We start from the raw sequence: 14,424 nt of genomic DNA, 5'->3' as shown, positions 1-14,424 counted from the left end.
GGGCCGCCTTGGAAACAGCAAAGGACTGACACGCAGTGCTCTGCCAGCCAAAATGGAGCTTAGGAGGTCATCATGAGGCCCTCCTGAACTCCATTTTCAGTTGCAGGAGGCCGTCACAGCCAAAAATGGAGCTCAGGAGCCTGTTGCCACAGGCATCCCCGACACAAGTGACATAAAGTTGGCCATGCCCATCCTAGCCACACCCCCTCTCCTCCAGCTCAAACCTAACCCTGATGGGAGCCCCCAATGAAATCGAGTTTGACATCCCTATTGTAGAAGGTATTTTTGTTTGGGATTTTCAATAAACATGATTTGTGTTAAAGAAAATACAAGAAGTGTCTTATGCTGAAAAAGATGAGTTATCTAGTTCATGTGGTCATCTATAGTCTTCCCGAATCTGATTCAAGATTCATAAACTTTAGTTTCCAGAATTTTCTAGTCAGGACAGCCATTACTTAAAATGACTAACTTACTTGATCTCTGGCTGCCCTAAATGTCATGCATGAAATACCAAGCCCACATGTGATTTATTGCTTAAACCAATGCATAGGAATCTTCTCAACCAACAATCAGTAGTGGTTAATGTTAGATAATGGTTAATCACTATCAAGGGAAGTTGGACTTTGTAGTTACATAATAACTCAAAACTTTTTATTCCTTCTCCTAGTTCTGCCATTTTCTCTCCTACGGTTACAGAGGCCAGGTACTGATCTAATGTAAAGATTAAATCATTGAAGTATTTGTTAGAGACAAAAAGTGTATTTGTGACACTTTCTTTTCATTTTCATTTGTTTATATAAATTGTGTTTCAGTGAAGTATTTTTAAGGATAGTTAATTCTATTGTTAGTCTTTCAATAGTTTTTCTAAAACAGTTTTGTTGATTGCAAAGGTTGACTATTTGTTCCTCTTTGACATAAAGAAATGCAACATACGTATTAAAAAGATAATAATTAAGTGTGATGTATTTAATCTTAATAGTGGTAGAAAATTTGCAGCTGTTTATTTTAATATAGATGAACAAGTTCATCCATTTGAAAAACTTGTAAAATGATAAAACAAACATTTAAGTATACAAAAATGACTTAATTAAATTTTATAATAAAAATAAAACTAGACTTGATTATAAAGTAAAACCCTTACACCTGAATATATTTCCTTGCAAAAAGAATTACAGTTGGTTTTAAATAAACCAAATTAAGATGTTCTTTAGGTTTTCTTATATCCATTAATAATATTTGAAAAATGGGGTATATGGGCTTTTTAAAAAGGAATGTGCTAGCATTATGTAAACAATAATATTACATGCAGCAAGATCTCTTGAAAATGTTAAAATTCAATATGGAATTTGCAATCTGTATCATTGAAATTCTTAGTGGCTTTTAATTCCTTTAAAAAGTGTTCTTATAAATTACATAGAATTAATAGAGAGTTTAATGTGGCTCTGCTGCTGATCGAATTATGTGTGTGTGAGTATGTATGTATTTATGTGTTTTAATATTATTGTGTTTAGCATGTTTACTATATTTATGCCTTTTAAAAAAAACCTGTTTCTGCCCAGAGTGACATCTTGTGAAATGGACAGCCATATAAATATATTAATCAATTACAACTGTTCTGTCCTTTATAAAAATTGTATTTAAAAAACATGAAACATGTGAAAGACATTAGCAAAAACTGATAAAAATTCTCTATTGAAAAGGCTGCAGCTATTTTAAATATTTTTACTGCATATATTCTGAATTTACTGCTTACCCTTCATTTTAAACCACTGCTTTTTTGAAGTTAATGATTTGTATGTTTATCTATGTAATTATCTTTCTCCGTTATGTCTTTTATTTAAATTGTATGTTTAATTACATTTTTAAACCTCATATTTATAGGTATAATCTTGGCTTAACAGTAATTTAGCCTTGTGGTTGTTCATAGCCCGCCTGTGTTTTCTTTGCTTTTGCATTCCAGCAACAACCAGAATCTGAGACAGTTCATCTGTTCATACCAGCCTTAGCAGTGGGGGCCATTATTGGCAAGCAAGGGCAGCACATCAAGCAACTTTCTCGCTTTGCAGGTGCTTCTATTAAGGTAACATAAGTTATTTATACCACAGTCTTCTTGGCTCTTCAGAGCAAGTTTTTACAGGCCCTGTTCTGTGGCTACCTTAGACTCCATGCCTTGCATATCAAGCAGTAACTGGTACTTCCTGTTTCTAGAATGGGTATTCCTGGCTCATACAGAGACAAGATAATTACCAAGAATATTTTTAAAAGTTATTTGAGAGGTGAAATAGAAGTTGTAAAAAAAAACAACACCAAATCCTCTTGGTGGTCGAGACTTTTAGATAATTGTTCTTAGCATGAAACCTTTAGGCCATGTTTTTGAAGTGCAGCTTAATTGTTCCCACACAACTTTTAATGTTTAATTCAAAACAAGAGAAGCAAATGGTTTACAATTTGAGAGGTCCACTTGCCTAGACTTCAGTTCATTTCACAGAGTTCAAGTTCAGGCATGTCCGCTGAATAAAGAAGAGCTAGTACACCAACAACATAGCAGAAAGTTTTCAGGAGATAGAAGGTACTCTAATATTACTATTTTTCTGCACAATCAGCTAATCAAATAATTCCAGTAATTTTTAGTTACCAAAATGGTAGGTCTGATAGCAGGATGTATATATAAATAAAAATATGTTTGATTCAAATGAAAGAAGTACCTTAGAAAGACTTACTAACAGCTGTACTGTAAAAATCCGTAAACAGATTTTAAAAATAATTTTTATTAAAGAAATTTTATGAATAAAAACAATGCAGATTTTGAAAGACAAAAGTAAAGAGGAAGTATGTGAAAAAATACAAAGAAATATAAAAAAGAAAGAAAAGAAATAGCTTCTGGTCTTCTTAACAACAGTTGTAAGTAGATTTATATTTTATCCCCCCTCTCTTAACAGTACAACATAATTTCCTTTTATCCCATAGTCAGTCCTTTCTAACCAAACTTATAAATCTTTTTTTTTCTTTGTCCAGCAAAACAGTTAGTAAGGCATTTCCAATCATTAATAAATGTATTTATTGACCTTTCTCTAATCCGGTTGTTGGCAACCTACAGTTCTGGAGCCGCACATGGCACTTTCATCCCTCTGCTGCAGCTACCTGTTGCTGCAGAAGGATGAAAAATCTGTTGCCTTGTCACGGCAGTGTCCATGGCTGGAGCCTTGGTGCAGGAGTGAAGAACCCCTGTATTTGCCTTTGCACAGCAATAGGATTCTGCCTTCGTCGTGGTACATTTGCTTTGCTGACAGCAAAGCAATAGCAGTAGACTTATATACCGCTTCATAGGCCTTTCAGGCCTCTCTAAGCGGTTTACAGAGAGTCAGCATATTGCCCCCAACAATCTGGGTCCTCATTTTACCCACCTCGGAAGGATGGAAGGCTGAGTCAACCCTGAGCCGGTGAGATTTGAACCGCTGACCTGCTGATCTAGCAGTAGCCTGCAGTGCTGCATTTAACCACTGTGCCACCTTGGCTCTAAGGGAGTTAGTAGAGAATGGCAGGGGCAGATTTGCGGGGTAGGGATCATCCCCCAAGCTTGGCCTTCCTCCCCCCTCATCGGGGCCAAGAAAAAGAAGGTGGCAGCATGGGGAAACACTCCCATCCCCCTGGCCCAGCACCTTGCACAAAAGCCTGAGAGGGAGGGGAATGGCCTGGAAGAAGTGCCCCTATTGGTGAGTTGGATGATGAAGAGGCCTGGCCTCGCTCTCACAGCAGGACACTGGCACCTCCAGACATGAGCTGTTGTCTTTGAAGCTTAGCAGCGATTGCTGGGGCCATGGGGGAGGGGGGGAGCAGAGGCATCAGAGCTGCTCAACATGCCAGGCTTGGAGGAGCACAGAGAGTTGCGGGCTGAGTACCAGAGGGTGAAAAGGCGCACTCCAACATCAGCCCAACAGTGTTTCCAGCACGTGCTCCTCTGTCCTGAAGTGGAATTGAGTGAGGTGTAGGGGGAACAGAGCAGGAGGAAGGGTAGGGGGCTTCTTTGAGGAGAAGCCTGGCTGGCTTTCCTTTTAGCATGCGGCAGGGACAAGACCCAATAAAAATCCAATTTTCCCCATAAATGGTGAAAATAAAGGCCCGTCAGCCACAAACAGCACCTGCTGTTATTTTTGAGGAAGGAAGGAAGGTGAAATCAGAAGAGGGGAGAAGGAAGGAAGTTGAAATCAGGAGGAGGGAAGGATGATGTGATGATCCTCCAGCGGCTACTGCGCTACATTCCCATCATTCCTGAGTTGTGCTGTTAAAGAAATCCAGTGCCACCAGGGAGAAATCAAGTTGTGAAAGAGTGATTGAAATTCCTCACATTGAAACTAACAATAGGTCATAATGGAAGTATGGATTCTCCCTGATGCAGTTTCTTGTTATGTGTCCTATGATTTAAATTTCAGATAAATGTATTTCTCTGTTGTCCTCTTAATTCAGCAAGGTATCCCAGCGCACTGCCAGGGTTGAAGGGGAACCTGCAGAAAATGCCCCAGGAGCTAGTCTTATCTCTGTACCCATCAAGCATTCCATGTCCTGCTTTCCCTTCCCCTTCCCCATGCCCATTTGTTCTTTTATCACACTTTTCTTTCCTTTGATATAACAGATAAATGTCTTTGAACTATCTGAGAGTTAAACTTTAGCTGTACTTGAAATCTTAATTTCTTCAGAGGGGCTCAAATAGTGGAAAGGAGAGAGAGAGAGAAAGAGACAGATAGAGAAAGATAGAAAGGCGGGGCCGGGCGGGGTAAATAATTTCACATCCGATTCTCTGTCCTAATGACCAGCTGGGTAGGCATGGCTGCGGGGGGGGGGGGGTATCAAGTGATGGGATGGAAGTGAGTGATTTCAAGTTGGCCATGCCCACCCAGGTTTTGTGACTCCTGGTGTTTTCTGGAGAAAATGGATCCGAATGGTCCTTTGAGTCCTTTAAGGTTGCTGACACTTGCTCTAATCAAACAAGTCAGTTTTGACATTTCTGCTAATTCTGTCATCCTCACCAGCCATTCTTCTGTTATTTCAGAATCTTTCAATATTTGTGAATAATCTTGCAGCAGATCATATTAAAAAAGCAATCTTCCACAACTCTTTTCTAGCTATTTGTTAGTCTCAGCAAGTGGAGTTCTGACTTCAACTGAATATTTGTTTTTAAAATTCTTTGCATCGCAATATCTATTTTAACCTATTTTTTTGGATTTTTTGCAAGTCATAATAGGCATGATAAAAGTGGAGAGCACTTCTTCCAAGCCTATCAAAATGGTATCTTTTTCCATTTGAGCTTGTTAGTATAAAAATATTATTTTTGTTTGTTCATTTTTCTGATCAGGATTTCTTTAAGCACAATCACATGTGCATTATTAATCTTGAGTTTGATAGTAAAATGCTGCTGCTACTACTAGTCTTCTTTCTGACAAAGTACACAATAATACCCCTTGGTACATTTCTTAATTTTGAAAATCACATATTGATTTTATATACTTGTCATTTCTGCCTCCTTATATCATCTTCATCCCATCCCCAAAAGCTGGGATCAAAGATCAAACAATGTTTTCTCTGGTGCAGTGTTTTTCAACCACTGTGCCGTGGCACACTAGTGTGCCGTGACATAATGTAAGGTGTGCCGTGGGAAAAACACCCGCCGGGTGTTTTCAGCGGAGCTCTTCAAAACAAGACTTGTTGAATTCCGCAGGTTTTGAGGCCATTCACTTCCAAAAAAACCCACTGCTTCCCCCAATAAGCCCGCCGTTTCGGGAGCGCTGCAGATTGGTCTGCTTGACAACCCCAGCCGGGGATTCCGGGATCGCGTTCGCAGCACCACGCAAATGCCCGCTGACTTGCACCTGGCTCCTCCGGGCTTATTTCCCGGCAGAGAAATCAGGACAAGGAGATTGAATGCAAAGCAAGAGGAACGAAGCCAGCACCCCCGCTTTCCTAGCAATGTCTCCTCCTCCTCATCGTTCCCGTCACCCTCCCACAGGCAGATTTTGGCCCAGACAAGCTGACGGGGCTCTTCTCATCCCGGGAAGGGAGGAAGGGAGGAAGGGGCAAGGTTCAAGGCAAACTCGGGAAGGGGGAAATCGCAAAGCTGGAACGGGAGACCTTCCGCGATGAACACGAGCCCAAAGGGGCAACTCCGCGCACGAGCCTCGCCCTGAACCCTGAAAGGCAGAAGACCGCAGGACTCCCATGCGCTCCCCCACCTCCAGCAAAAGCAGTGCAGACGCTGCTCTTTTCCCTGCACTGCCTCGGAAAGGGAGCCCAAGCCCCGCTGCCCCAAGCGCAGTTTCTCCCGCGATCACCCACCTCTGCCGGCTCTTCCCTGTGGTGCCTCGGGGAGCAGCTTTGCTCCCCCCCGTCAAATTCACTGGACTCGCTCCTGTAGGATGGCTCCGAAGCTAAAGCACAGGCTATACTCATGCAAAACAGTTCCAAGATTTTGAATGCCCTCAATTGGTGCTCTCCCAATACTGTTCCTATACTTCAATGATGCTGTTGTTAGCTTTCAGTTTTGGAATAATGAGTGAGGAACTAGGTAATACCTACCTCATACCCTTGGATGGATGCTAGCATTCTAGGAAGTATAATCTCAAGAGAGTGGATTTTAAATTGATAAATTGATTTATACTTCACAAAAGACAATTGCAAATTGAGATAATTGTAAATTGAGAAGATATAGTCAATATAGGCACAGAGTTAAATATTTTTAACATTTTCTAATGGTGGTGTGCCTCGTGATTTTTTTCGTGAAAAAAGTGTGCCTTTGCACAAAAAAGGTTGAAAAACACTGCTCTGGTGTATTTTCCAGGATCTTCTGGAACTGCTCTTAAGTCTGAAGCAATTTTTCCCCCAAACCTGTTTAGGATTTCTATTTTACTTACTAAAATGTCTACTTTCTCATCAACTTAATATATTCTATAAATTCTTTCATATTTTTATAACTTCTATTTTCAGCCTTTTTTTCATCTTTATAAACATTTCTGTTCTATCTTCAAAAGCCAGTTCATTTTAATACTTGTTACAGATTCAGATATCTATTTCCTTATCTCTTCAAACATCTTTTCTAATATTTCTGCAGTAATTCCTTTTCTACAAATGCCTCATCAAGTCTTGCAGCTTTTCTGATGGTTGCTATTATTTTAATTATACTATAAATACTATATTTATAATATAAAAGTAAATAAGAGTATAAAGATAAAACAAAATGTCTGCTTTTTTCCTGCTTTCACCTTTTCTATACTCATAAGACTTTAATCCAATCTGTCTTTCCATAGATTTAATGACATAGTTGATCTCAGGTTATACACATTGCCTTGTTTTATAAATTCTGACTATTGTCTTTTTCCTTTGATGTTGAAGAATCAACATTCCCATGAAGGTTTGTTTGTTTCTTTAATTCCAAGTAGCACCAAAAGTACTTTTTCCAAAATATCAATCTTTCAAATTTGTGCAGTCCTGTTTATCTTTTATAACTTTCTTAGTCAAAATCTTGTTCTTTTTTGCTGTTGTTTTAAAGTCTTTTCAAAGTATTATTTCATTTTTGTTTTCTATAATTCAAAAAGTTCTGAGAGTCTTTGTCTGACTGTATTCAAAGGCTTCAATTGATTGTATTCAAAACTGAAGGTTTCATAGTTTGCTATCCCCTAAAAGGCTGTGGCTTGTGTATAGGGAAGAACACTGTTTCTTCCTTGAACTTCTGCCACTCTACTCTCAAGGAAACCTTCCATTTCCTCATGAGAAGCAGCAGTTCAGGGGGCAGGTGGATATTTTTTCTTTATCTGGAAAGACTACCAGCCATAAATCACTGCTGGCTACTGCTTGCTGCCACAACCACCTCTCTGCTTTTTGGAAACATCTAGTCTGCCATTGAATCTTACCTGGATGCCCACCCTCATGAAAAGCTTTTTAACCAATGTTTTTAGAATTAAAATAAGTGTGTTTTTTAAAAAGTGATTTCATTCCCCTTTAAAGCAACAAGATAATAAAACTTTAGCAGGATACAATGCACTTTCCACAACAGTTTTGAATGCCTAAAAAAAATACCATATTAGCTGAGATTGTGCCCCCATGGACAAAGGGCCATTGAAACTATACCTCATGTCCTGCCATATTGCATCTCCTATAAGGACTCATGGATTCAATTTATAACACCTCACATAATAAAATATTCGGGAACTACTGATCTCCCTTACATACAACTACAGTTGTCAAATCAATACAAATGTCTGTATTTTTTTTTGTTTTTAGTATTGTTGTTAATACTTTCATTTGTAGTGCTGATCAGTGACCATAATAAACATTGATTGAATGTTTTCATTAGAGCCCAGGGAACAGAGAAGGGTCTAATAATCTCTTATATATCACATTCCAGATAGCACCTCCTGAAGGACCAGATGCCAAACTGAGAATGGTGATAATTACTGGACCACCCGAGGCACAATTCAAGGTAACATTTTAAAGTTTCCAATGTTCTTTGTTTGTAGAGCAAAGATGTGCAAATAATAGGTCACCTTCTTTTACAGTCCTCAGTACCCTCTCAATTATCAACCTAACATTTGTGACAAATCACCAAGAATGTGATTTCATTTCATTTCTAGGTCATGGAAAGGAAAAGTTTCTGGCCATGAGTATGGCTCTCAACTGCTGAGAAGTTTTCCTATATTTGGGATAGAGAACAATGGGTGCCTATAACTATAGCATTTTGGATACCCAAAAAAGTTGTGCACTGCTACATTTCTGAATACAGTTTCAACATTCTGTTTGAATTAGATAATCAGACACTACTAAGCTGCTTATAAGTTCAAAAGTGCTGCACAGTAAACTAAAATTTCCATTGTGATTTTTAAAGGTATAAATGTTAAGGATAATTGGAGTACTTAATTCTGTTCAAAGATGACACCAGTGACAAAATTGCACAATTTGACTATTAAATAAAGATGATCTAAAGTCTTTAATACAATAGTAAAATACGAAGGAGTTTTCTATATTTCAAACACTTGCCTTAGGCAAACCATGGTTAGGAATTAATTAAAGTGTTGGATATGTTATGCATGAAGCAAAATGTTCCCATTTCTTCACTTATAGCCAACTTGTAGTAATATTTATTATTGGACATTCTTTTGTTGCAACATTCAAATCGGAGATTATATCTTCCAAAAAGGTGATTTAAAAAAATCTTGAGAGGCATATTCTATTCATCATTTGTTCCCTTCCCCACTGTCCCTTTAATGAGGGGTGGCAGGTGGGAGGGGAGAAGCGAGGCGTGCCTCTTACCTTTCTAGCTCCATCGCATTCCTTGCCCTTTTGCCCATTGAATCCCCTTGTAAAAAAAACCCTCATGAGTTCAACTTGTGAGGTTTTTTTTTTTACAAGGGGATTTAATGGGTGAAAGGGCGAGGAACGCGACAGAGCTGGAAAGGTAAGTGGTGCACCTTGTGGCCCTACACCACCCACCTCGCCCCAATGCTAAAGGCAGCCTTCCCGGTTCCTTTCCCCGCCGTCCCTTTAATGAGGGATGGCAGATGGAGGGGGGAGAAGCGAGGCGCAGCTCTTAACCTTTCCAGCTCCGTTACGTTCCTTGCCCCTTCGCCCATTGAATCCCCTTGTAAAAAAACCTCATGAGTTCAAATCGCAAGGTTTTTTTTACAAGGGGATTCAATGGGTGAAAGGGCGAGGAATGCAGCGGAGCTGTCAGTTTCTGGTAGCACTAGGATGCGTGCCTCCCTTCTCCCCTCCCCACCTGCCACCCCTCGCTAAAGGGACGGCAGGGAAGGGAACCAGGTAGGCTGCCTTTATCATTGGGGCGAGGTGGGCAGTGTTGGGCATGAGGCGCGCATCTTACCTTTTCAGCTCTGTCGTGTTCTTCGCCCTTTCGCCCATTGAATCCCCTTGTAAAAAAAACCTTGCAAGTTGAACTCGTGAGGTTTTTTTTACAAGGTGATTCAATGGACGAAAGGACAAGGAACTCGATGGAGTTGGAAAGGTAAGATGCACGCCTCGCTTCTCCCCTCCCCACCTGCTACCCCTTGCTAAAGGGACGGCGGGGAAGGGAACCAAGCAAACTGCCTTTACCATTGGGGTGGGCGGTATTTTTTTGCGTGAGAAGGAACAGGCGGGAGGGCGTGATCGCATTGCTGGCCTGCCGCTGCTTTTGCAGCGGGCTCTTTTTTGAGTGGGAGGGAAGGGCGGGGGCTGGAAGCACTTTGCTTCGCCTGCTGCTGTTTTTGCGGCAAGCCCTCTTTTTGCCCCTCAAGCTGTACCAGTAGGTAGTACAGTGGTAACGGCAGGGACCGGTTGCGCATGCGCTTAAATAGTTGGGGGCAGTCTTATTTTCAGGGGAGAGCTTATTATGGCACATGCTCTGAAAAGCCCGATTGGGCTTATTAGCAGGGCATGTCTTATTTTCGGGAAAACACGGTAGTATTTAGTAATATTGACTTAATTTTATTTAATTTTTTTACTTAAAAGGCCCAAGGGAGAATCTATGGGAAACTTAAGGAAGAAAATTTCTTTGGACCTAAAGAAGAAGTTAAACTTGAAGCTCATATAAAAGTGCCATCTCATGCTGCTGGTAGAGTTATTGGCAAAGGTGGCAAAACGGCAAGTATTAGAATGAAAAAAAATATTTTGCCAGATTATTTTATAAAATAAAATTTGATTTGAGGCCAAGGAACAGACTTCCTCTTCCAAAGCTAGCTAGCAAGGCTGCTTGCGTGTTTGTGAACTTATTATTTTCTAGCTTGCCATGTATTTCCTGTTCAACTTTATAGATTCTGGATGAAAATTTCAATTAAAATACCATAATAGTAGTAGTAGTCGTAGTAGTAATATAAATATTATATTGATAATGATTAATAATAATGTATTTGTGACACATTTTTAAATGTTCAGTTGACTGAGTTTCACGTTTAATGAATAAAAGAATAATAATATAAAAAGAAATAATAATACAGAAACCTATATGAAGATTAAAAAGAATCCACACCATAAATTATAATGTACAAATGTTCTCTTAAACTGCCAGATTGTTGTGGTTCTGTGGAAAAGTAGGATTGTGTGGAGTACAGGTAGTACTCAACTTACAACAATTCATTTAGTGACAGTTCAAGATTACGCCACTGAAAAATATGATGGCCGCTTTCACACTTAAGACATTTGTAGCATTCCCATGATCTTATCAAAATTCAGATGCTTGACAACTGGTTTGTATTTATGATCATTGTAGCATCCTGGGATCATGTGATCCCCTTTTGCAATCTTCTGACAAACAAAGTCAATGGGGGAAGCCATATTCACTTAACAACTGTGTTATTAATTTAACAATGGCAGTGATTCACTTAGCAAATTTGGGAAGAAAAGTTGTAAAATGGGTTAAAACTCACTTAACAAATTTCTCACTTAGCAACATAAATTCTGGGCTCTGTTGTGGTTGTAAGTTGAGAACTACCTCTATAATTATTTCAGAGGTTAATATATTTTACTGGGATATGAGAAAGAAATTCAGAAAATGTTTCTTGGTCTACACCACACATCCACCTCTCCTTTTGAACTCTCGAGGAAAACACCTATGAATGCATTGCATAGAAAGTAATGATTGCCTCTATAGTAGGTGGTCCCATAAGCAGTCTGAACAAAAGCAATATAGGCATTCAGAAATAATAGTAATCAACTTCAATTGTAGCCAGAAGCAAACTGGTAGGTAGTGCAGTTCCTATAATACTGGTGTAGCAATATTCTGCCTATCTACAAACTGCTGCAATTGTACAGTGATTGTTAGAAATTACAATAGCACTGAGTGAGTAGTGATTACAACTGGTCCTTGAAGTTCCAGGTATCCCAGCAACCCTGTAGATTATGATCTGGGCACTTGACAATTGTCTCCCACTTAAAAGAAAAAATGCATTATCCCATGTCACGTGATTGTGATTTGCAATTTTTCCTGCTGGCATTCTGCAAACAGAATCAAGAGGAAAGCTAGCAGAGAAGGTCATAAATTGCTTGGATAAGCCCCTCTCATCTGCACATCCATCCCAAGTCGCATTTCCACTTCTACCTGGCCACTTGAACACCCTCTCTCTCTGGGCAGCAGTCATTGCAAACCTGCTACAGCTGCACTTACACCATGCCTACCTGGCCATTTCCTTGCTTTCTCTCACCCAGCAGCCACCATTCCAAGCTCCACTATGCTGATGCCACTCTGCCACACCTTCTCTGCCACTCATAAAATCTCTCTCACCCCGCAGCAGCTAGCACAAGCTCTTCTGCACTCTCATCATGTCTTTCCAACCACATCCACATACTCCGTTGCCTCCTCTTTCTCACCTAGCAGGAGCCACTTTCCTTCCTGCTTGCAAGCCATCTCGGACTTCAAACTTCCTGATGGCTTTTGCACTGACTTTGGTTGTTGGAAGCTGGGAGGAAGTTGTGAGGAGTGTTTACTTCACAATGGCAACAAAGACTGTAAGGATTGCTGTTGCTAAGCAGAGACATGTGATGTCATGCTTCATGACCACAATTGTCAGATCTGGCCCAGCTTGGTCCTTTAGGAAAGAAACATTCTCGACTCCATTTATAGCAAAAAGATTACTTTTACTAAAAGCCAAGTGATTAAATTAAGCAAAGCCAGAACGTGAGTTTGCGCAGGAAGATTCCCTAGTTAACTTTCCCTTTTTCATCCCGCCCCCACCCTCCCTTATCTTCCATTCACATTCCAAGATGCTTTGGTTACTGCCCCTGCAACAGATTGATAGATGGGGAGGTGTTAGATTCCATTCCCAGGTCCATGGCCTTGAGATGTCTTTGGATGTATGAAGATTGCTTTTGGTTTCCCCATCTCCCTTTCTGTTTTCCTTTCGTCCCATAGCTTATAACAGGTTGGTATAATTATTGACCAAAATTTTGGAATTAATGACCAAAATTCTGGTCTCAATTGCCGCTGTAATCAAGGGGCTGCCTGTAATCCCCTACTGCAGCAGCTGATAAAGTACCGTAGGTTGAAGTAATCCCAACTTCAAAATAATAAAGAAGTGAATGGCTGTGACTAAAGCTTCCTGCTCTGAAAAGAGCTACTACAGGAATACCAGCCAAAGTTCCACGTACTGAAGGAGGGACAGTCCAGAAAGACCACATAAGTTACAGACGACCTCCTTCATATGGAATGTGGCCCCATCCAGAATGAGTGTAAAGTCATTTTTGGGATCTTCAGATGGACTAGGCCAGGGGTGTCAAACTGGCGGCCCATGGGCCGGATCTATCATGCACAGGCCACACCTACCCAGCTCCTCGAATGGGAAAAACTGTGAATGGTCACGTGACAGCAACATGATGCCGTGAATTTAACACCCATGGACTAGGCAGATCTTCTCTGTTGCTATCTCTATTTGTGAACATCCTATACTGTAGTGGGATTTAATAAGCTTGTTCCCTTCTGACAATTCATAAAAGTGTTACAACAACACAATTGTTTTTACTTGATTTTTCATTCTTCTGGGAACCATTTATGGAATTTCAGTGATGGTATTATTCTGGTTTGTTTGTATGGTTCTTTTACTTTATTGTATGCTATCCAGAACGGACTCCAGAGGATGGTAGAGGACAGAAAGGCCTTGTCCATTGGGCTATGATGGGTCGGACACGACTTCCCAACTAACAACAACAAAATACTATCCAGAGTTTATATTGACTCACCTTTCTTGCAAACCTTTTTACTTAACATATTTTTACATATATTTTCTTGACTACACCCACATGTAGGTTTCAGTTACAAGATTTGAAAACCAATACAATAATTTATTTATTTTTTTAAATAGGTAAATGAGCTTCAGAATTTAACAAGTGCAGAAGTTGTTGTTCCTCGTGATCAGACACCAGATGAAAATGATCAGGTGGTTGTGAAAATTACTGGTCATTTCTATGCATGCCAGGTTGGTGGAAGTTTCTGTCTGAAATAGAATTCTTGGATTTTTTCATTGTTTAATAATTGCAATCTCAAAGGCACATAGCATTTCCCACTGAATTTATCTGTTACAGGTAGTTCTTGACTTACAACCGCAATTGGGACCAGAATTTTGATCACTAAGTGATACAGTCATTATCCAAGTCATTACATCACTGGCCCCATATGACTGCACTCTAAAGTGCCCAAATTGCAATTACATGACTGGGGATCAATAATGCAATGGTTATAAGGATGGCTCATCATTTTTCCAAAGTCATGATAACTTCAAATTTTGGTTAAATAAATGGTCGTAAATTGAGGATTACCTATATACTAATCTTTGTATCTCCTTTTGAAGTACCTTTGAGAAAAGAGGTTTTATTTTAAGTTTTTTAAAGTAGTCACTTGTGTGTAAATGCCAATGGCTTACTATTTGGGTTATTTTAAATCACAAAAATCTTTCTTAC

General features: G+C 39.8%; 1 protein-coding gene across 2 annotated transcripts in view; it reads left to right on the top strand.

Annotated features, from left to right (window-relative positions):
* IGF2BP3 (insulin like growth factor 2 mRNA binding protein 3) overlaps window positions 1-14,424 on the top strand; it is a 72,058-nt gene that overhangs the window by 53,769 nt on the left and 3,865 nt on the right. Inside the window, exons 11-15 of one of the 2 annotated variants that reach the window (XM_014054932.2) lie at window positions 668-703; window positions 1,961-2,080; window positions 8,393-8,467; window positions 10,489-10,620; window positions 13,830-13,943. In XM_014054932.2, coding sequence (XP_013910407.1) covers window positions 668-703; window positions 1,961-2,080; window positions 8,393-8,467; window positions 10,489-10,620; window positions 13,830-13,943 — 477 coding nt within the window. The remainder of the gene's footprint in view (window positions 1-667; window positions 704-1,960; window positions 2,081-8,392; window positions 8,468-10,488; window positions 10,621-13,829; window positions 13,944-14,424) is intronic. The other variant, XM_014054940.2, reaches the window with a different exon arrangement.

Source organism: Thamnophis sirtalis, unplaced genomic scaffold, assembly GCF_051295495.1.
Source record: "Thamnophis sirtalis isolate CommonGarterSnake01/CBP01778 unplaced genomic scaffold, rThaSir2_p1.2 scaffold_4, whole genome shotgun sequence".
In the NCBI taxonomy this organism is placed as follows: domain Eukaryota; kingdom Metazoa; phylum Chordata; class Lepidosauria; order Squamata; family Natricidae; genus Thamnophis; species Thamnophis sirtalis.
The sequence above is the reverse complement of the archived record's forward strand: the minus strand, read 5'-3'. Positions and strand labels throughout refer to the sequence as shown.